Raw genomic sequence first — 23,195 nt, 5'->3', positions numbered from 1 at the left:
GCCTATATTATTAAGAAAGAAATAAAATATTATAGGCTGGCTGTGGTGGCTCATGCCTGTAGTCCCAGCACTTTGGGAGGCCAAGACATGCAGATCACTTGAGGTCAGGAGTTCAAGACCAGTCTGGCCAACATGGTAATACCCCGCCTCAATACAGAAATTATCCAGGTATGATGGCAGGTACCTGTAATCTCAGTTACTTGGCAGGCTGAGGCAGGAGGATCACATGAACTCAGCAGTGGGAGGTTGCAGCGAGCTGAGGTTGTACCACTGCACTGCAGCCAGGGCAACAGAGTGAGACTCTGTCTAAAAATAAAATAAAATAAAAGTATGGAAATGAATATAAGATTTTTTTTGTACACAAGATTGAGTATTTTGTGATATGTGCTCTATGTATTATTAATAAAGAAATAAAATATATAGGTGGTCAGAAGCTCCGTCTTCCTGGCTACCCCCATTTCCCCCCATCCTTTTCCTGAGTTTGATGTGTTTCTTTCCATGCTTCTTGGTATAATTTTACTGTATATATACATATGTGTAACAGCGTTTCTTAATGCTTCATAGATTTCAATATTTATATAAGTATAAATAACGTTGAGAAAAAAGCAGTTTGCTAAAAGAATTCTTCATACATTCTGACAGCTAAGCATTTGCTGGTTTTATGCATTATAAATTTCATTTTCAAGCCTGTGTCTTGTCTACTGTCTTTTTTTATGGTAGCTATGTACATATGATTTAAAGTTGGGTAAAGTTAAATTGATGATTATTTATGGTTATTATTTTGCATCTTGTTTAATAAATCCCCTGCCTTCAGATCAATGAAATGGCCCCCTATATTTTCCACTTGAAGTTTTAAAGTTTTCTTGTGGGTTTGTTTGTTATTTACATTTTTTTTTATTATACTTTTTCTGGGTTACATGTGCAGAACGTGCAGTTTTGTTGCATAGGTAGACACATGCCCTAGTGGTTTGCTGCACCCATCAACCCATCACCTACATTAGGTATTTCTCCTAATGCTATCCTTCCCCAATCCCCCATCCCCAGACAGACCCTGGTGTGTGATGGTCCCCTCCCTGTGTCCATGTGTCCTCATTGTTCAACTCTCACTTATGAGTCAGAACATGTGGTGTTTGGTTTTTGATCTTGTGATAGTTTGCTAAGAATGATGGTTTCCAGCTTCATTCATGTCCCTGCAAAGGACATGAACTCATCCTTTTTTATGGCTGCCTAGTATTCAATATGTGCCACATTTTCTTAATCCAGTCGATCATTGATGGACATTTGGGTTGGTTCCAAGTCTTTGCTATTGTGAATAGTGCCGCTGTAAAGGTTTTTAGTTCGCATTTAGCTCTTGAAGCCATCTAGATTTACTTTTGTTTGGTGTGAGGTGTGAGGGACCCAAACCCTACCCTTTTTCCTGATAATGGAACCCATTTCAGTTGCCTTAGAATCAATTCTTTTCTCTCTCTTTTCCCCACTAGTAGTCCCCTTGGTCTTACAAATGTTTTGTTGTAAAACTATCTATGAATGTGGCTTTGTAATGATGAGGCTTTTTAACTTTCACTCTTGACAGAGCTGAGGAAACCTTCTTTTATTATATTCATGAATTTTGATATTTTGTTTTAAAATTAAAAATTAGATACAAATGAATGTTCATATGAGAAAAAAATGCTCACTTAGTGAAAATAATCATTGATGCAAAAATACTTATAATATTTGTTTCTCCCAGTTAGAGGCTATATGTATTCATCAATTTATTCCATATTTATTGCTGCCTAGTATGTATGAATAGCTGCTCTAGGACATAAAGATCATTCAATGACAAATATGGTATGTCAATGATACTGCAATCCATATTCAACTATGATTAGTCCGATTTTATTAGATGGCTAAAACTGTATGGCTTAACTTGATACTGTGGAGTCAGGTTGGTGGTCAAGTAACATGAATATCTTATCAATTATCAATAAATCCAACAGAGAATGTGTACCCATGCTGCATGCCCACTCCAAGAGGACCGAGACTAGGGCGGGTGATAACTGGGTGGGGTCTTTGAGGATTTCCAGCATTTGTGACTCCAAAGTAGCCAGGAGGAGGAGGAGGACTTGGGTAATGCAGGTAAGCTGCTTCTTGGTAGAAGCCTGGGGTTCCAAAGCAGAGATTGAATTCTAAGATGCCAGTACAGGGATGGAATTGAGAGACAAAGCAGCCCTCAGAGGGCAAGGGCGGGAGCAAAGTGAAAGGATCCGAGGTGGTTACTCAAGCGCCTGGTGCTGATTTTGCTTGGCCTTAGGTGTTTCTTGTGAGGCTTGGGAGGACCAGCCTGCCCTGAAGTCCTGAGGTCTCAGTGGATGGTGGTCGTGCGCTTTATTCCCTTGCCTCACTGCATTTTGTTTTGTCAGACTTGAGTGCTGCCTACACTAAATTCATAATCTGGTAGAAAAGCTGTTGGTAAAGCTTTCAACACACTGCCTTTAAAGAGGAGACACTTGACAATTTCCTTTTGCCTCATTTTCTTTTAGGTTTTGTGAATGATTCTGTGACTAAGTCTATTGTGGCTTTGCGCTTAACTCTGGTGGTGAAGGTCAGCACCTGCGTGCCGGGGGAGAGCCACGCAAATGACTTGGAATGTTCAGGAAAAGGAAAATGCACCACGAAGCCATCAGAGGTAAGGGGATGCCTGGCAGCTTGCAAATACACATATTTACCTGAATAAATACATAAGTATGTATGTGTTCTTACCCCTTTCATCCTTACTCGCTCTATCTATCTATCTATCTATCTATCTATCTATCTATCTCAAGCCAAGTTGATATATACATTCCTTTTTTTTGGTTTTGAGATGGGGTCTCGGTCTGTTGCCCAGGCTGGAGTGCAGTGGTGTGATCTTGGCTTACTGCAACCTCTGGCTCCTGGGTTCAAGCGATTCTCCTGTCTCAGCCTCCCGAGTAGCTGGGGTCACAGGCACGCACCACGATGCCCTGCTAATTTTTGTATTTTTAGTAGAGACAGGGTTTTGCCATGTTGGCCTGGCTGGTCTGGAACTCCTGGCCTCAAGCCATCCCCCCGCCTTGGCCTCCCACAGTGCTGGGATTACAGGCATGAGCCACCGTGCCCAGTCCAATAGATAAAATTTAACCATTACAAGATTCTATTTTTCTAATTCCTTGTTGCCTCCTTTCAACCCAATTAAATCCCTTGCTCATAAACTTAAGGAAGTAGTTTTAAAACTGAAATGGTGGTTGGACATAGGAAATGAGTATTTAGAGACTTCAGGACTGAAGATTTCAGTTTGGGACTCATCTGAATATGAATGGAATTAAAATCACTGGGATGGGGAAAGTGCACTGTGTACATTAGCAAGAGTGGAAAGGAAGAAAACAAGCGCATGTGCTAAAGAATCCCCCAAATGGACGGCTTCAATTATATGCCAGTATGCAACATATAGATACTTAAATCTCCATATGATTTTCAAAGTAACTGTAATAAATTTGTGTAGTGATAGATCCTCTTGCTTTGGTATAAAGTAGAGATTTTATGAGAAGTAGCGGTCATTATAGCCAGTAGTACAATCAAGAGAAATGGAAGAAAGAAAAGGTAAACACAGTCATTCACTTACCCGTTTGGGGGACTGTTGCATGCCAATGTGGTAATTTCCTCCTTAGGCTTTGCTTTTCCCTGGCTATGATAACAGAGTTACAGACGTCAGAGGAAAGTAAGAGAAGAAACCGAGAAGAGGCATGGACGAGATGACCCATTACCTTTGCTCTTTGAGGAGCCGGCATCAGAAACACTATGGGAACCCCGAGCCCTGTTCTGCTTTTTCTTCAGCAGATGTGGCCAGGGCATGGGGCAAGGCCCAAGTACAGCTTCCTCCTCTGCCACCTGTTTTCTGTTTCCAGGCAGCAGTTTGGGAGTCAGAAGAACAAAGGACCACAGCAGTCATTGAGGTCAACCTTCATCGGTATAGAACTCCTTTAAAACATACTTTTTTTTTGAGACAGAGTCTTGCTCTGACACCCAGGCTGGAGTGCAATGGCGCGATCTTGGCTCACTGCAACCTCACCTTCTGGGTTTAAGCGATTCTCCTGCCTCAGCCTCCCAAGTAGCTGGGATTACAGGCATATGCCACTATGTCCAGCTAATTTTTATATTTTTAGCAGAGACAGGATTTCACCATGTTGACCAGGCTGGTCTCAAACTCCTGACCTCAAGTGATCTGCATGCCTCAGCCTCCCAAAGTGTTGGGTTTACAGGCGTGAGCCACTGCACCTGGCCTAGAGCTTCCTTAAAATATTTTGCAGGTGGACTCCAGGGTCCACCTGAAGATCTCTAACAAGGAAGACTTCATACCTTACAAGGGGGCCTGTTCCAGTAGGGGACGTCTATTCCCCTCACCACTCACTACATCCATCTCCAGCACCTTTTCTTTATTTTCCTCTCTAGTTACACACACATTTCTGTTGGAGTTAATGTTCAGTGACAGTGGATTCCCAAACCCCGAAAGAGCATGGTTTGTTTGTGATTTTGAGGGTAGCACAGGTACGTTTTCTTTGGTGATGCCTTCTTGTGGGAATGTCAGCACATTGGGTACTAGTGGACTTTGACAAGTGAGAGGAGGGGGACTGACAGAAGGAACATTGGCAGAAACTTTCAAGTACTGTTCTTGTCATCTTGGAAAACCTGCGACTTTCCTGTTAGCTGTAATATTGCAGCTGCTTAAATATAGCATTTTCTGGCCAGGTGCAGTGGCTCACGCCTGTAATCCCAGCACTTTGGGAGGCTGAAGGTGGTGGATGACCTGAGGTCAGTAGTTCGAGACCAGCCTGGCCAACATGGTGAAACCCTGTCTCTACTAAAAATACAAAAAAATTAGCTGGGCATGGTGGGTGGGCACCTGTAATCCCAGCTACTCAGGAGGCTGAGGCAGGAGAATTGCTTGAACCCAGAAGGCGGAGGTTGCAGTGAGCCAAGATTGTGCCATTGCACTCCAGCCTGGGCAACAAGAGCTGAAGTCTGTCTCAAAAAAATGTAAATAAATGAATAAATAAATAAAATATATAAATATATTTAATAAAAATAAATACATAAATAAACAGATATACAGCATTTTCCTGTAGTAGATTCCTTGGAGGAGGCAGAATGTGGTCAGGAACCCAAAAGCATAGTGAAAGTGATCATTTCTGCTAAATCTTTGAAGAAGAACACAAATGGAAACCTAAGCCCAGACTCTCCCGGCTTGTGGGAGTGAAGCGAGCCGCTAGAGTGAGGCCAGGAGGTGCAGAGCCAGGAGGTTCCTTCCAGGAGGCCAAGCCCGTCATTTACATCCCATGGCCTCCTGTCTCTGCCAGTTTGGACCAGTCTGCTCTTTTTCCTGAAGAGAAACCTCATGTATCAATATACTTTATGGGAAAAAAATGTGAAAGACACTCAGTGTTCTTCTATGACAGTCATGGCTAGGGAGGGGTAAAATGACTGGAGAAAACAAGAGGAGGCCAAGGAGAACATATTTGATAAGGAGGTGCCAGAAGAGAGGACGGGTGAGAGACTGAGAAAAGCCACTGGCCGGGGGTGGAGGAGGAGCAGGCCTTCCTGCCTTCTGGGTGGGCCTGCAGGGAGGAGGAGGAGACACACAGATCTTCCCCCAGGCCTCCTCATGCTTTCCAGTGAATAATTTTGAGGTCTGATTAGCTCTGAAAAAGTTAATATTGGCACAAGAGAAGTGTCCTGTAAGAGGACCCAGAATTTTTGATTGATAAAGTGGTGAGGTTCATTGTGAGCTTTCTTTTATTACGGGTGGCTCTTCTGGAGAAACCTTTATTCTGTAAGGCGGTCGTCATGTTATTTTAATGTATGTGTGTTGTGGGCTTCTCTGCAGGCAAGCTCTAGCTAGGAGGCTCTGCCTGGAAGCTTCAAATGGACTCATTGAAAAGACAATAGAGGTAGGTGTGTAGCACCTGGCAGGCAACTTGGCCAGCCTTGTCAAATGTGAAAAAAAGTGACTCAAACACTGTGGTGAAGAATCCAAATTAGTTTTAGCAGATCCTTTCAGAGGCAGCACATCTCCATTAGGGGGTAGCAGCTTCTTTGAAGAGCTTCCAGTGCCTTTGAGCTAACACCTCCTCCTTCCGTATTGCCTCCTGGCTCCATCTCAGGTGTTTCTGGTAGAGCCTCTGCTGTCATTGATTCTGTATTGCCCTTCAGTCAATTTAAGGAAACTGTGGCAATAATCTTATCTGAGCCATTAATATTACCCCTCAGTGACTCTAAGCAAATGATTAGGTTGGAATGACCATGTCCATTTCATTCTAAGACACACCACCTTGGTGCACACTGTTAAGTTGGAGAGAAATGTCTGGGGGGACTTGAACTCCCTAAGGCAGGAACAGAGGGAATGGAAAATCTGTTTTTTGTTTTTGTTTTTGTTTTTGTGCCTACTTGGGTTCCTGTGACTTTTTGTGATTGTTGCAATGGCTGTTTCAGTGTCTTAGAAGTAGCTTGCTAGCAATGAAAAACTGTTGTCATCACTTTTTTTTTCTTTTTACTGTTTCCTAAAATTAGAAGTTATATAGTCCAACCTTCCACCCAATGTAAGAATCCACTCCATAGCACAAAACAAATAGAACTGTATTTTGTGATTTAATTTTATCGTTTCTAATCATTTTTATGTCTTTTTATTAGATCATCCATCAAAATAAAAGGAATTCTGTTATTTCCACCCCGCTTTCATTTGGTAATGGAACTCATTTCTTTTCTGTCAGAGGCACTTGGGCAAGGGCGTATTTCACAATTCCGAGCTGATATGTGGTTTGTGACAAAGCTCAAGCTTGCTGTTCTTGATATTGCAGTATTTGGGGAAGGTCTTTATAAATGTTTACTTCAATACTGCCAGGAGCTCTCTGTGCTTGAACACTCCTTTCCTGTTACCAAGGGTTGATTCTGATCTTTCCTTCTCCTTAAAAAGAACTTTAGATCTCTCTTTGAACGTGGTCACCAAGGTTGTTAGGCTACCAGCGGCTGCCTATTGGTGACTGACTCCTTAATTATCTTACGGGTGAGTGTCAGGGCGTCAGCATGGGGCTCTTGGTTGGTTTAGGCCTTAATTCTTCTTTAGATTCAAATTAGATTCCATGGACTGAGTCTCTCTAGGTCAAGAAATTTGTATTTGGAGGAACAGGAACATTGGATGGAGATTATATGTATATAATTACATATATAATCTATATTATATAATTAATATATAATATATAAATTATATAATCTATATTATATAATTAATATATAATATATAAATTATATAATCACATATATATGTGATTTGTTTTAAGGAACTGGCTCATGCAATTGTGGGGTGTTGGCAAGTGCAAAATCTAATGGGGGAGGCCTATAGACTGGAGACTCAGGAAAGAGTTGCTGTTTGAGTCCAAAGGCTGTCTGCATGCAGAATCCCATCTTGTGTAGTGGGTTGTGTAGTGGAGGTCAGCCTTTTGTTGTCTTTGGGTCTTTAACTGATTGGATGAGGCCACTCACATTATGAAGGGCAATTTACTTTTCTTAGCCCATTTATGCTGGAGGATACATTTTTTTGAATTTTTGTATGAGTGAATAATCAGACCTTGGCAATGACCTTGAGCAGTTGGATATAAGTAACTCCCACATGCTTAGCATTCCAATAATGGAACACTAGGTATATTAAACTGTACTGATTTCATCCAAAATACCTTCACAGAAACATTCGGAATGATGTTTGACCAAATAGCTGGGCACCGTGGCTCAGCCAAGTTGATACGTAAAATTAACCACCAGTAGATTCTCTCTCTTCTTCTAATTCCCCATTGACCCCATTTCTACCCAGTTGAATCCCTTCCCCCCACAGTTAAGTTTGCCCCTGGCGAAAAGTCGTATTCCAGGTCCTTTGCTCAGCTGTGGATGCCTTTTGCTGGGCAGCAGGGTGATTCTGATGTCAGAGCAGATTGTGGACAACAGTTCTGAAAACAGAGGCCTCAGAAAAGTGCTTCTCATCTGCCCCTTCCTACCGACTCCCGAAAGGACATGCATAACATCTTTTCGTCCAAGGATTGTGTTGTTAATGATTTCAAGTCCACATGGAGTTAATAATAAAGATAAATGCTAGGTAGTGATATAATGGTTCAATAACGATCCCATCGTTTTCCTGTTGGTTGGCTCTGGCCTATGTTCATAGGTAAATGGGATCAGGACTCCACTCTGAGAAGGCTCCCTAGAAACCTCACTATCTCTTGCCTTAGGAATCCACCATCCTTAATCTATTAGGATCGCATACCAGAGATAACCACTGAGACTTTGTTTTGAGAGAGAATTGAGCCGGCATCATGCTCAAGTCTTCTAGAGCCCAGGGGTGGGCCTGTCTCTGAGAGAAGCTCTTCCATTTCTGGCCCCTGAGGAGTCCTGACTTCTGTGACATCTCCTCCTACCTTTGGAATTTGAAGTCTCAAGCTCTGGGAAGTCCTACTCTTCTTACCTACAACTGAGTTCTTTCAGTTGGGTTTGGTTTATTGGAAATGATCAGTGACCCGAACCAGTTACTTTGTCCATTGCTTGATAATACCCACTGTCCTTGTTCTATAGCCCGTGTGGCCAAGATGGGAGACACTGTCCTTTCAGGTCCGTGTCTGCCTCGTATCTGTTTTCTCCTGTTCCAAAACCGTGTGCCTCCTTTTTAGGACTCCCTGTAAATGATCATTTCTTGGGCTTGTCTATTTCCAGACTTACTCACAGAGTGACACACACGCCATGGCTGATGTACGAGCAGCCTCTTCATTGTCTGACCCCAGCCCCTTGCACAACCCCTGCACCCCCAGTTCCACCCTCAGATCTCTGTGGTTTTGCTCGTGCTGCTCCGCATCTGGGGTGCTTATCTGCCTCACTGGCCCTGCTCCCTCTGAGCCTCTACCACTTACCCTTCCACCTCCCCAACTATTTTTCAGGCTCAGCTCAAAATCTTCCTGCTTCCAGAAGCTGTCCTTAATCCCCAATGGGAAGTAGGTCCCTCCTCTGAAGTCCTGTAGAATTTTCCTTCTGTTGTGGGAACACATGACTTTTGATTAATGCTTCTATGTCTTTATATTCATTAATGTTTTACATTCGCTTCATGGCAGGGTTATTGAACACCTGCTGTGTGTCTGGTACCCTGTAGGCTCTGGGGGATACATACTAGTCTAGCAAGACATGGCCTCTGAGAAGCAGTTACAAGGTCGCGGGGACAGGGTGCTGGATGAGTAACTCATAGATTAGAGAGCAGTGTGTTGTGTGCTGTGGGAGAGGTTTGCAAGTACATTTCTGAGAGCCCAGAGAAATGTATGACTCAGATGCGAGATCACGGAGAACCTCCTTTGGAATCTCAGAAGGTGAGCTCTTCGACGTTAGTGACTGTGCCTGGTTCATTTAGTATCTGTCGTAAAAACTAGCATGGTGCTTTCCAAACAGGGGATGCTCAGGAACTGTCTATGAACTGGACGAAAAAAAACAAAAGAACGGAAATAAGATATGAATCCAGTTGTCTGAGTTTTGAGTTAGATTTGTGCTTTGAGTTCGATACTTGCTCAGTATAGGAGCATGAAAAGTAAATGGTGAATTTAGTTTTACAAAATAGTGAGAAAATATTCTCTGATCTAAGGCCATCTCACAGATTGCGTGACCCACAAAGTTGTAGTAACCCCTTGGGAACATTTTAAGCAGCATTGCCAGTTCTTCCCTATCGTTTCAAAAAGAAGTAGGTCAGGAAAATTTGAACCCACGGATCTTTGATGCTATCCTCTGTTGGTATGAAAGCATCAGCGAACTCCCCTTCAGGTTCGGAAGTGGGAATGTACAGAAGTGCAAGAGAAGATGTCATCTTCACTCACCCATCACTTCCCTGAGAGCTCATTCCTCCACATCATTAGTGCAACACAAAAGTCCTCATGAGACCTTGAAAGGCACCGTGACCTGGTCGGGTTATAAGAAAGGAACAGGATGGGAGGGGAGCCGAGGGAGCCCACAAAGAATCAAAGGAAAGACCTTCCCTGCATCCTTTTCAGCACCAAAACTGCAGCTTGCAAGGAGGACATCAGAACATACAGTTACTTTGTAATAGTTCCATTCAGTGTGTGGTGGGCTTCGGAGCCCAGAGTTCTGCCAGCACTCCGGAGGAATTTCTCCTTTCACTAGGGAAGGAAACAGTGAGAGGGGGTGCAGAGTGGGATAGTGAATGGGAAATACTTGATAAACCAGTGGCAAGTGTTATTACAGATAAAAGAGGCTAATTTATTATAAGAAATTATTTTTCTTGGGCTGGGCACGGTGGCTCACGTCTGTGATCCCAGCACTTTTGGAGGCCGAGGCGGGCGAATCACCTGAGGTGGGAAGTTCAAGACCAGCCTGACCAGCATGGAGAAACCCTGTCTCTACTAAAAATACAAAATTACCACCAAAAATGATACATATGTGATGTAATGCATATGTTAGTCTGATTTATTCATTCCACAGTATATACTTAAAATTTATTCTTAGCAATTTTCAAGTATACAGCATCATTAACTACAGTCACCATGTTGTACGATAAATCTCTTGAACTTAAAAAAAATACAAAATTAGCCGGGCATGGTGACGCATGCCTGTAATCCCAGCTACTCGGGAGGCTGAGGCAGGAGAATCGTTTGAACCCAGGAGGCGGAGGTTGTGCTGAGATGAGATTGCGCCATTGCACTCCAGCCTGGGCGACTTATGACAATGTTCATTAAACATTTTTGGGTCAGAGAGCAGATGCTCCAGACTTAATGCTAACGTGAAGATGTCTGAGATACGTTTATTTGCTAACAGCAGGGTGATTTCTTCCACAGATTTTACTTGCAGAAACGGCTTTGTGGACCTCTGAGAAAGTGCTTTTATGAGTAATAAAAGTACAATAATAATTATTAGAAACACATTAACCATAGAGATCATAAGCGTAAGTGCAGCCCAGCTGTTGCTTTTTTTAATGAGTAAAGAATTAGCCTGTCTAGAATTTCATTGACTTATGTTTGAATTATAATTCTTGGTACTAACGTAATTAAAACGCCATTGCTGCATTTTATGTTACAGAACAGAAGGATGATTGTATCGTCGCCTGCACAGAAAATGCAATAACATATTTGAATCATTTATTATAAATTAAAAAATTAATTCTAAAATTACCTCCCAAAGGATAGACATCTTATCATGTTTCTATTTCGGGAGGTCGAAATGTATGTCCCACGCAGACAGTTATAGAGGCATTGGGGAATGCTGGTGGCATGCTAAATGTATTAGGGCGAGGATTATATCATTGGTAACATTTTCGGGGTCAGAGAATTTAGAGTAGAAGGGGATTTTAGAGGTCTCTCCACCTATTTTATCTTAAACACCAGGAAATCAAGGTCTAAGAGATATTTAAGACATTTATCCAAGGCCCAAGAGCTAATTTTTGGTAAAGGCAGAACAAGAATGAAGGGAGATTTCTGGGCTTTTCTCTGGGGTTCCTCCTGCTGAGCAACATTGCCTCTAATGCCCTCCACCCCCAGCAGTGTCCTCTAGGAGGACATTCAGGATTATAGCAGCCTTTGTAGCCCATTCAGTGTCCTTATGCAAAGTTTCAATGTTTACTATGAGAAAAAACAGGTAGCAGGTAGAAATACATTTTTGGGTTTTTTTATTTTGGCAGGGTCGGGGGTTGACCTTATGGCATTTTGGTGCAGCATTCTCAAACCTTAATGTGCAGGTGAATCATATGAGGATCTTGTTAAATGTAGAATGTGACCAGTGGGTCTGGGATGGCCCTGAGATGCTCTGCAAGCGATGCCTATGCTGACAGCCTGGGGACCACGGACCTTAGACCAACGCACCAAAGGCGGGGGTCTCATGACCTTTCAGAGAGACGTAGAAGATTTAGCCCCCTGTCTTCCATGATCTTATTTGGCGTGTGTTGTACTGGGGCACAAAACTCCCTGGGTTTTTCTGTCTCCAGAGCAAAGTTTGAGAAAATGAGGGTACAGGTGAAATCAGTAATTTGGGGAACGTGAGAATTCCCACAGCTGTGGCCCGCAGCCTTCATACGCCGCCAGGAACTGTCTATGTGCGGCCCGATTTCACACTTCATTTGCTACAGATTTTAAGTCTTTACAAAGAGGAGAGATACTCATGTCATAACTGTATGGGAGACATAACTATTGTTCTTAGATTTTAATTCGTAATGTTTAATATACAGAAATAAGGCTCTGGCTAGACTTTTATGCCCAAGAGCAGAACATGATCAATTTGGAGCTTGCTGAGTCAGCTTTCCATGTTCTTCCTCCCCCTGGAATGCTCATGCCTTTGTCCTATTTTTCAGTTCATAAGTCAGTGTGTATGTGAGAGCTGCTGGAAACAAATGGCTATGCCTGGGGTGGGTGCCTGTATGGGGCTGCTGCCTCATTGCCCCTCTGTAGGGACCCAAAAACCATCTGCTTGCTTCCAGAGAGGGGTCTCTTGCACTTATCACCTTGGAGGATTCATTCATTTTCATTCTGTCATCCAGTGTCTTGTGAGCATCTTTTCTCTATCAGGCAAAAACTAAGCTCCAGCCAAACCAGGGTGAGGACACAGATGTGTCCCTGCTGCCCTGATGTTTCATGTCAGGAAACTGGCATTGGAAGTCACCGACCTCCCCGCTTATCTTGAGGCCTAAATCCCCTGTAAACTATTTCCAACCTCCTCAGTCTTCCTCAGACTCTAACTATGTATCTAGCCAATGACCATCAGATGCAAGTTGGTACTTCTTTCAGATTTTGAGGGAAAAACTCCTTTTAGCATTTCCCCACTACGGTCTTCGGTCCTCTGCACCCACTCCAAATATGGCTTTAAATTATAAGGGGACTCATCTATTTCCCTGAAGTCTGATGAGGTTAGACCTTTAGTTTGTCTCATGGTAATTGCTTCATTCCTTCTTTGAACTCATCTTACATTTTAAAAATCAGTCTGGGCTGGGCGCAGTGGCTCACACCTGTAATCCCAGCACTTTGGGAGGCTGAGGTGGGTGCATCACCTGAGGTCAGGAGTTTGAGAACAGCCTGGCCAACATGGTGAAACCCCATCTCTACTAAACATACAATTAGCTGGGTGTGGTGGCATGCACCTGTAATCCTAACTACTAGGGAGGCTGAGGCAGGAGAATCGCTGGAACCTGGGAGGCGGAGTTTGCAGTGAGCCGAGATCATGCCACTGTACTCCAGCCTTGGCAACAGAGTGAGACTGTCTCAGAAAAAAAAAAAAAAAAAAAAATCAGTCGGGCTTTACAACATCTCTTTCCAAGTTGTGGGGTGTCAGGTGGTTTCCGAGTGGCCAGCTGCATGTGTCTGAGGATGCTGCCATTAGGGGATGGTATAGTAGCACTTTTTCGAACCACCAATGGACTCTGGGCATTGGCAACTAATGAGTCTTAATGGCAGGCAGGGTTGGATTTGGAAACTTTCTCCAAGGTATTAGTTGAGATCTACTGGCCCTCTGGACAAGCATTACCCCCTTTCTGGACTTCCATCATGCTTTTGTTTTCAGAACTTGACTCATTTTCTGCCTATTGAGTTATAGACTCGAAGATTTGTCTACTGGGTACTGTTAGTCGTTTTATTTAAAAAACTGTTTGGCTTCACCTAGCCTTGTGGTTTTTAGACATTTTGGTCTCAAGATCCCTTACATTCTTAGAAATGATTGAGGACCCCAAAGAGCTTTTGTCGATTGGGTTATATCTATTGATATTTAATGCATTAAATTAAAACTGAGGAATTAAAAAATATAGCCAGGCACGGTGGCTCATGCCTGTAATCTCAGCACTTTGGGAGGCCGACGCAGGCCGATCACCTGTGGTCAGGAGTTCAAGACTGGCCTAACCAACATGGCAAAACTCCGTCTCTACTAAAAATACAAAAATTAGCTGGGCGTGGTGGTGGGTGCCTATAATCCTAGCTACTTGGGAGGGTGAGTCAGGAGAATTGCTTGCACCCAGGTGGCAGAGGTTGCAGTGAGTCAAGATTGTGCCAGCGCACTCCAACCTGGGCAACAGAGTGAGACTCAGTCTCAAAAAAAAAAAAAAAAAGAATTAAAAAATATAAATTCATCTTATTAGTAAACCCAATAAACTCATCACATGTTAACATAATAATACCTTTTAAATGAATAATAATTATAGTTCTAAATCAAAACAAAATAGAAGAGTGGCATTGTTTTCATTTTTACAAATTTCTTTAATGTCTGGTTTAAAAGAAGACAGCTGGATTTTCACATTTGCTTCTGCATTCAATCTGTTGTACTATGTTGTCTTGGTTGAAGTCTAAGAAGAGAGTACAGCCTCAATAGAGACTTAGTTGGAAATCGGATACATGTTTTAATAAGCTTTCAGATATTTGTGGATATTCTTGAAAATACTCCAAAATTTGACATGTGAAAGATTCTTAAAGGTTAATTCAATGTGAACTCTGAAGCCATATCAAACGCTTGCAGTCTGTTTCATTACAATCTATTTGTCTGTTTCATTACCATCTATTGGTCTGTTAACGTTACAATCTATTGGTCTGTTTCATTACAATCTATTTGTCTGTTTTGTTACAATCTATTGGTCTGCTTCATTACAATCTATTGGCCTGTTTCGTTACAATCTATTGGTCTATTCCATTACGATCTATTGGTCTGTCTTGTGTTTTGGGTCTTTTGCCCATGAATGGGTTTGGTAACATCACACATCAGTCCTTTGGAAAACATTGGATCACTGAGTTATACAGAGTTTCCAAATGTTGACACATTTCATTTTACAATATCAAAAAAATCATGTCTGGTCATCAGAAAAGTCTTTAAGTATTGGGAATCTGTCAAGCTAGCATAAAAGTTTTCCAAAATTCTAATTTGCTTTTGAAAGCTCAGATTTTATCTCTGACAACAAAAACTGTTGGTTATTTTCCTTGAAGTGACAGGCTCACTTTGTTCATTTGAGAGAAAATGTTCGCCAAATAGCCATGTCTGAGTAACCACAGTTTGTCTTTCGGGCATTTTTTTAAGGAAAAAGGATGTTCCATGAAAAATGGACGAGCTCGGGTCATGGCGAACGATGGCCCAAGTGTGCTTTCTTGAGGGAGCCATGGTGCTTCCCGTGTGGAGCAGGAAGGCCTGGTGCACACATTCTATTGTCAGACAGAATGTTGGAAAGATGTGCACTCCAGGGTTGAGAGTGCATTCATCAAATTTTAATTTTTACTGCTGCATCAAGGACTTTCGAGGTGAAACTGACATTTTTTTCCTCCCTGCAAATGCCTAGTGATGGTGATGATCCCAGTCTACTGCTTCAAAGCCGTGGCTTTGCCTCTTACCAAGGCATCAGCAGTTTCTCTTACTATTGTTTTTACATCTTTGGTGTCCATGTCAACAGAGTGGAAAAGGCACATCATGTCTTAATATTATTATAAAGTCAGTTTGACCTCATGGACCTCCTGAAAGAATCTCAGGGACCCACTGGAGTACTGGAAATCACATTTTGAGATCCTCTGTTCTGGTTCAGGCCATGCCTCTAATCCTTTTTGTCTAGACCTGTTTTGACTTTGTTTACCTTTAACTTATTATTCTGAGCACCCTTAGTTTAGTTTTGAATAACTCAGTTTTTTCTCTCTTTGATCTTGAAAATCCACACAATAGTCTCTCCTCTGTGGTGATTCTTTGAATGGCTTCCTTGTAACAGCTCTGGGTCAATCTACTAAAAGCAGATTTGACAAACTCCCCATCTTTGTCTGCTCCTTGATCCCCTCAACCCCATCTCTTCCATTTCCACCCACACCCCCACGCACAGCCCGAGATCAGCAGCTGTCTCCCTTATTATTCCAAAGGCACTTTCTCTCCCTTCCCTTCTCTGCCAGCAGCCCACATGCAGCCAGGTTAGAAGTGAACTGAACATTCCCCCAAGTCCTGTTGAAAGATAAAATGAAAGCCAGCCAATTAAAGTTATAGAAATCTTCTAAAGTGGTTAAAACCAACTTTTCTGATAAACATGGTTGAAAACTTTCTAGACAGTAAAAAGAAACAAGGAAATTGAGCAGTTGCTTTCCAGGAACTTGGTCGGCTTCCCTGGGCTTCATTTCTTGGGTTCCACCCGGGGTCTGGGACCTTCTCCTTGCAGGAAGGTCTGAGAATTTGCCCCTGGATCTTTATGTTGGGAAGACAGTCATGATGGTGGGGAGGAAGCCAGATTATAGCAACCAAGGAGGAGCTTTGGCAATCTGTGGGGCTTGCCTTTTTGATAAGTTTGACATTGAAAAGAAGGACAGAGTGGGATGGTACCTGAGTGGGAAATTTGGTCAAAAGAAAGGCTTTTGCTTCTAGAGCAGAGGATGCATCACATTGAAATAGGCCGAGGGAAAGAAACCGGCAGCTGGGGAGGCGGGAGCTGTTGGAATGGTTAGGTGAGGTGTAGTTAACAGATGAAGGTCTTGGAGGGGATGGAATTGACAGAGGTGGGGAAAGCTACAGGGAGGGGGAGGAAACCTTCCTTTTCTGAGCAAGTGATGTCAGGCAAAAGACTTGACAGAGGTGCTTTACATTTTAAAAATGGAGGTGAAATTCAAATGACGTAAGATTAACCATTTTAAGGTGAACTATTCAATGGCATTAAGTACATTCAGCTTCATGCAGCCACCACCTCTGTCTAGTTCCAAAACATTCTCATTGCCCCCAAAATAAAGCCCTGTATTCATTAAGCAGTTACTCCCCATTTGTCCCTTCCCCCAAACCCTGTCAACCACCAATCTGCATTCTGTCTCTGTGGATTTACTGCTCTGGACATTTCATATAAAGGGAATCATATTAAATGGACCTTTTGTGTCTGCTTCTTTCACTCAGCATAATGTTTTCTGTCCCATCCATATTGTAGCATGTATCACTACTTCCTTACTTTATATGGCTGGGTAATGTTCCATTGTATGGATATACCACAAGGTCCATTTATCACTGATAGACATTTGGGTTGTTTCTACCTTTTGGCCATTGTGGTTCATGCTGCTATGAACACGTCTGTACAAGTATTTGTTTGAGTCCTTGTTTTCAGTTCTTTTGGGTGAATACCTAAGGAGTAGAATTGCTGGTTCACATGCCAATTCTGTGTTTTACTTTTTGAGGAGTTACCAAAGTGTTTTTTGTAGCGGCTGAAACATTTTGCATTCCCACCAGCAGTGTACAAGTGTTCTAATGTCTCCACATACAAACACTTTTTCTTTTCCATTTTTTTTGATTCTTGCCATCCTGCGAGTGTGAATTGGTATCTTATGCTTTTGACTTGCATTTCTCTAATGATCAATGATGCTATGTTAATCAAAGCTTTATGAAAAAAATATTATAGGTGCTTTATGTCTTTGCGAAAAAATGAGTTTCCCCAACCAAACTGAATTCCAACCATATGCTGTTTGTCCATGAGGCAGATCTGGGTTACAGGGCAAGAAACAACGGTACACATCACTTTGTTGAATTGCTTGAGAGCAGCACTCCTGGAAATACTGGATTGCTTTGCTTTGGATGGAGGTAGCTGATTGAATTTGCTGGGAGCTGCCTTGAATATTGGCCTAGGTTAGGGCAGAGCTGGCATATCTGCTCACTCTCAGGTTATGCTTTGTCTGAGAGTCTTTTAGAAGCTTGGTTTGTTTCTAGGGAATGTAAAGGCAAATTCAGAGAAGATGGTACCCTAATATTGCCTTGACCCAAAAAGAAGTCACCACCACTGTGGGAAAAGGGCAGGTCACACCTCACCCCCAGCATCTGTCAGGCTGTCATGAATGCTCATATGGGTTTATTCCTTTAGATTGCCTTTTCCTTGTACTCCAAGAATAATTCCAAGAAACTTGGCCTAAACCCACATATCTGTTACCAATTGGTAACAGGGGAATCATTCCGTACTCAATTTTCTTTCACATAATGGGCATTTTAAAGCTAAGATCAGCATTTAATTGAGTCACGGGCATTAGTTCTTTCCAAGTTCATAGCAGAGGAGAGTTTCTAGTTTAATGATATTTCTGTGGTTAAATAGGATATTTCCAAGTCAATAAGGGATAGAGAAGCTGACTCCAGAAGGGAATGAGAAAGCTCCCCTTGCAATTTGGCAGCTGCTCAGTAATGGACAAACCCAGCAAGGTTGCTACAGGCCTTCTCAGACCATTGCCATGAATACAGTCATCTCTCTTTTGTGTGACTGTAGTTAGTTTCCATGCAATTTCTGGGCAGAAAATTTGAGCCGTGTCTCAGTCCTCAGACAGAAGTGGTTATGTGATATGTGCAATGGGATATCGTTTAGGGCTCGAATGGAGAAAGAAGGGCACAGGGGACTCTAACATGACAGTCTTCCTGGGAATCTGAAGAGGCCCTGGCAAATGTGGAATGTCTCAGAGTTGCCCAGAGTTTAAAGGTCATTAATTGTGTAGGACATCAGAGCTGTCATTTATGCGTTTTGTTTTTGCACAGTGACAATATTTTGGCAGGAATCTGGGGAAACATTGAAGTATATGAACAGAGTAAGTACCTATAGCTGTTCATAGAATACCATTTATGTATTTCATAAATAATTATGCATGTGTGTTTAGGTCTATATCTATAGAAAAACTTAAATTTTTCTTTTGCTTTTTCTCTCTTCATTCTATCTCCACATTATAGTTCAATAAGTGCTTTGAAAACTTCTTTAGTGTGTTTTTCATTTTTCTTTTCTATTAACGTTCTTCATTTTTTTTTTAAGACTTGAGGTCTCCATCCTGGCTAACACAGTGAAACCCCGTCTCTATTAAAAATATGATAAACTAGCCGGGCGCGGTGGCGGGTGCCTGTAGTCCCAGCTACTCGGGAGGCTGAGGCAGGAGAATGGCGTGAACTCAGGAGGCGGAGCTTGCAGTGAGCTGAGATCGCGCCACTGCACTCCAGCCTGGGCGACAGAGCGAGACTCCACCAAAAAAAAAAAAAAAAAAAAAAAAAGGACTTGAGGTCTCATTCTGCCAGCCATGCTGGCATGCAGTGGTGCCATTACTGCTCTCAGACTCAACCGATCCTCCTGCCTCAGTCTCCTGAGCAGCTGGGACCACAGGTGTGTACCAGCTTACACCCAGCAAATTTTTTATTTTTTGTAGAGACGGTATCCCTATGTTGCCCAGGCTAGTCTTGAACTTCTGGGCTCAAGAAATTCTTCTGCCTTGGCCTCTCAGAGTGTTGGGATTACAGGCATGAGCCATTGCATTGCACCTGGCCTCTTCTTCGTTTCTTTATGTGGTTTCTCATTAGCATTTTACCTTTACCTTTTTTTCTTGTGATTTTCTGGTCTTAGTTTGGTTTCCTATAGATGTAAGTGTTGGTAAGCAAAGTACTACAGGTGTGAGTAATGGACAGTTGAACCAAATCATACACATTAGCCAAATTAAATGTTAATTCCAGAAGTATTAATGTTCAGTAGAAAGTAAAATATTAAAGGGATGAGTTATATATGTCATGAAAGCACCAACTGAAGTGATGATGAAATAATCTTCAGAGGAAGTGTGGTAGGGGTCTTGGATGGAAAAATAGCCTTTGGAAAGATGGGTGGCTGAATGGCAAGGGTCGTGGTTAGCTTGGAGTTGGAGGAGATCAAGGTGGGGCTTAACCACAGACAATGGGAACTTGTAGTATCCAGTCACTTATCATCAAGCTTGAATGATTTTCATTGATTTTTCAGCCGAAGCTCGCTCCTCTATTGTTAGGATTTCTTCACACATGGTAGATTTGAGGATTTTAAAAAAAAAGATATCATGTTGTGGTATCTAAAATCAAAAGCAGCAGGCAGACTTGCCTTTTGCCTGAAGGGCTTTCTCAGGTTGCTAAAATGAATGAAACTGTGAGAAGTATGGGCTTCCATATTTAGATTAGCATAATAATATACATCCATTTTCTACCAGAAGAACAATCCATTTTGCAATTTAATCACATATACTCGCTGACATTAGCTTGATTGAAATCCACAGGCTACTAATGAGACGTCAGTCCCATTGCTGTGCCCTGGTAGGAAGCATCTCCCACCCGCCACAGCCCTGGGACATGGACATTTTCTTTACCCGAATTATCCAATGGAAACCGAGGCTCTAGGGAGTTAAGTGACACAATTCCAATCTCAGTAAGGATTGGAATTCAGAAAATTTTTAGCACTGCAAAGGCACTCACATTTTTCAATTTTGTTTAGAGCAGTAAGAAGCATGGGAAGGTGTTATTTGTGTTGCCTAGTTGGAGAGAGGATTCAAGGGGACAGCAAATATTTATGTGTTCCTGTCCTCAGTCCAGGTGATGTTCAGCACGGGCTTCCATATTTATACAAAATCATCTGATAAACTAGGAGGTTTCATGGCCCTGTGGAAGCCAGCAGACTTGCGGGGAGAGATCAGGGTTCAATGTCTGACTCCAGCATTTACTGACATTGTACTTCTTATTTCCCAAGAGCCTTGGTATCCCTATCAGATCCTGGGGATGATAGAAATATCTGTGTCACAGGGCTGTGGTGGGTGGAAGGTCTTAGGCTGCACAAATCTGTGTAAACGCTGGAAAAATTTCTAATGGAAATTGAAATAACATCACATAGGTGAAAGCACTTTGTAGAGCATTTTCCCAGTAAAAGGTGGCACATGTGAGGCACAAACCATGAAAGAAGCCATCAGTTGCCTCTGTCAATAGTCACCTTCTCATGGTGCTCATTGCACTTGGCATCCTGACCCTGTTTTCCTAGGAAGTTTCTGCCACCACTCATCCTCTTTTGAGTGACCCAGGACTCTTCTGACCAACACAAGGGATTGTAATTGGCTTCAGTGGAAATCACTGGGGCTAGACTCACATCTAATTTCCCTCTTGGAGTTCTAATCTTGCAGGATAATTGTTGGAAGAAAGTTGATACTTAAGTTCGAGTCATTAGCACATGCTCCATTCACTGGCATGTAATTTTTTTAAAGACCTGTGTTGTGACAAGTGTTGGTATAGCTGACCACAGAAATGTGCCGTTTGCCTCACTTTTTAGCCATTGCTTTGAAGCTCTACTCAGCTAAATGTATTTCAGTTTTGCGGTTAAAATATAAAATTGTTGATGTATGTCAATTTTAGCCAGAAATACTCGTGAATATATAATCATTCCCCATCCCAAAAAGAAAGCTGTTACATAGGTCTTCTAAAAATTGAGAAACCATAGCTACCGGCCAGGAGTAATAGTAGGAGGAAATAACTTTAAAATGTTATTATGAAGTTTTTGCTTCTGAGCAAAACGTTCTTTTTAAAAAATAGAAGTAACTCAAACATTGGTACAATCCAGTTGCCCATGCTGTTGGACAGAAGGCACTGAGGTAAGATTCAAAGCTATCGAGGATGGTTTCTTAACCCCAAATTTCCTTGAGACACCAGCCTGGAAGGCTGCCTGGATTTCTGTTCTTTGAACTTAATTCCTGTATAATAAAGGCATGGCTTTCTATTTAAATGCAAATGTCCCTAAAATAGTAACACTTTAAGGTGTTATCTATTACTAAAACTGGAACAACTCATTTTAATTGGGGGTTGATTTCTGTGAAAGTGAGAATAGTAGATCGTTCTAGAATGTAGGTGCACCTTGTAGGTATGGGCTGTGAGAACAGGGATCTGGGTTTGGGGAGATGAGAATCATCAGATATGAGTGCGTATCTGAGCCTCGTGTCTGGGTTTCATTTCAGAAACAGGGGAAGCTGGTGGTATTTGAATTATTCTTCTGAGGCAGAGATTATGCCAAATAAACCAGGCTATGTTTCAAAGGAGCTTTGCAGGCTCTGGGAGAATCCCTCACCGGATGATGTGGACGACCTTGAGCCTCATTTCACAGCAAAAGCCTAGTTATGCAGCTTTGGAGAGGACAGGTGCTTAGGCCAACTCACAGGATCTTTTTCTTTTTAACATGAACCTCTGTAACTAATACTTAGAAAAAAGAATTTGAGGTTGGCTTCCACACCAAGGACCGTAGTAGATGGCAGCCATACTGCAAGGCGATTGGCCTTTGCTGTAGGCTGAGCACGTGAATGAGGACGTGACTTAATGTTTTTTCCAGCACCTAGATGGATCTGTGTTGGCTCAAAGACTTCCACACCCTACAGCCCTGTGACAGGCATTTTCACCATTCCCATCATCAGATGGGGACACAGAGGCTCTAGGGCAGAAGTCCCCTACCCTGGGCCACAGACTGGTACCTGCCTGTGGCCTGTTAGGAATCAGGCCGCATAGTAGAAAGTGAGCGGCGGGCGAGCTAGCATTACCGCCGGATCTCCGCCTCCTGTTAGATCAGAGGAGGCATTAGATTCTCATAGGAGCACAAACCCTGTTGTGAACTGCGCATGTGAAGAATCCCGGTTGCGCCCTCCTTATGAGGATCTAGCTAATGCTCGATTAGCTGAAGTGGAACAGTTTCATCCCAAAACCACCTCCGTATCCCTGTCCAGGCAAAAATTGTCTTCCACGAAACTGGTCCCTGGTGCCAAAGAGGTTGGGGACTGCTGCTCTAGGGTATTAAGCATGGATTTCATTTCCTCTGAATAAAAGAGCCTGAATTCAATATCCTAGTCTAGGGATCATAAATGAGTTCGGAAAGAAACTAGAAGCATCATAATGGTTAAAATATGATACATTAACCAAGGTAGTTTTGAGAGGAAGATGCGAGCAGAGTTAATGTTCTTAAATTTAAAGTTGTATGCAGATTTCCTTTCTTGCTCAGAATTGGAGGATTAAATTATCAAACAAAAGAAATCGCTTCGTGTGAATATTATAGATTAATAAAAATTCAAAGGCAAGCAAGGTTCATTTTGTTTGTGAATTTTTCTAATTCTTTTGCCACTCTTGAGTTAGATATGTTGATAAGTTTCTTCCAGAGATTATTAAAATGATTCTTTTTCTAATTAATCTGGAGAAACACATTTATCAGATCTAACCTGACTTTTGTTTAATATTAAAATAATGAAATCAACAAGCATTTAATGAGATAAGATTTAATTAAGATGAATAGTAGGACTTTCCCACCTTTGCTGATGTTATATCAGTTTGTGTGGGTATAGATTCAATAAAGTAAGAAATAATCCCAGCACTTTGGGAGGCTGAGGCAGGTGGATTATCTGAGGTCAGGAGTTTGAAACCAGCCTGGCCAACACAGTGAAACC

The 23,195-nt window shown here is 42.2% G+C and overlaps 1 protein-coding gene across 1 annotated transcript in view; it reads left to right on the top strand.

The window, feature by feature from the left end:
- The window catches only part of DNER (delta/notch like EGF repeat containing), a 367,125-nt gene that overhangs the window by 172,284 nt on the left and 171,646 nt on the right, over positions 1-23,195 (top strand). Inside the window, exon 5 of the mRNA XM_025405375.1 lies at positions 2,523-2,668. Coding sequence (XP_025261160.1) covers positions 2,523-2,668 — 146 coding nt within the window. The remainder of the gene's footprint in view (positions 1-2,522; positions 2,669-23,195) is intronic.

This window comes from Theropithecus gelada, chromosome 12, assembly GCF_003255815.1.
Source record: "Theropithecus gelada isolate Dixy chromosome 12, Tgel_1.0, whole genome shotgun sequence".
Lineage (NCBI taxonomy): Eukaryota > Metazoa > Chordata > Mammalia > Primates > Cercopithecidae > Theropithecus > Theropithecus gelada.
The sequence above is the reverse complement of the archived record's forward strand: the minus strand, read 5'-3'. Positions and strand labels throughout refer to the sequence as shown.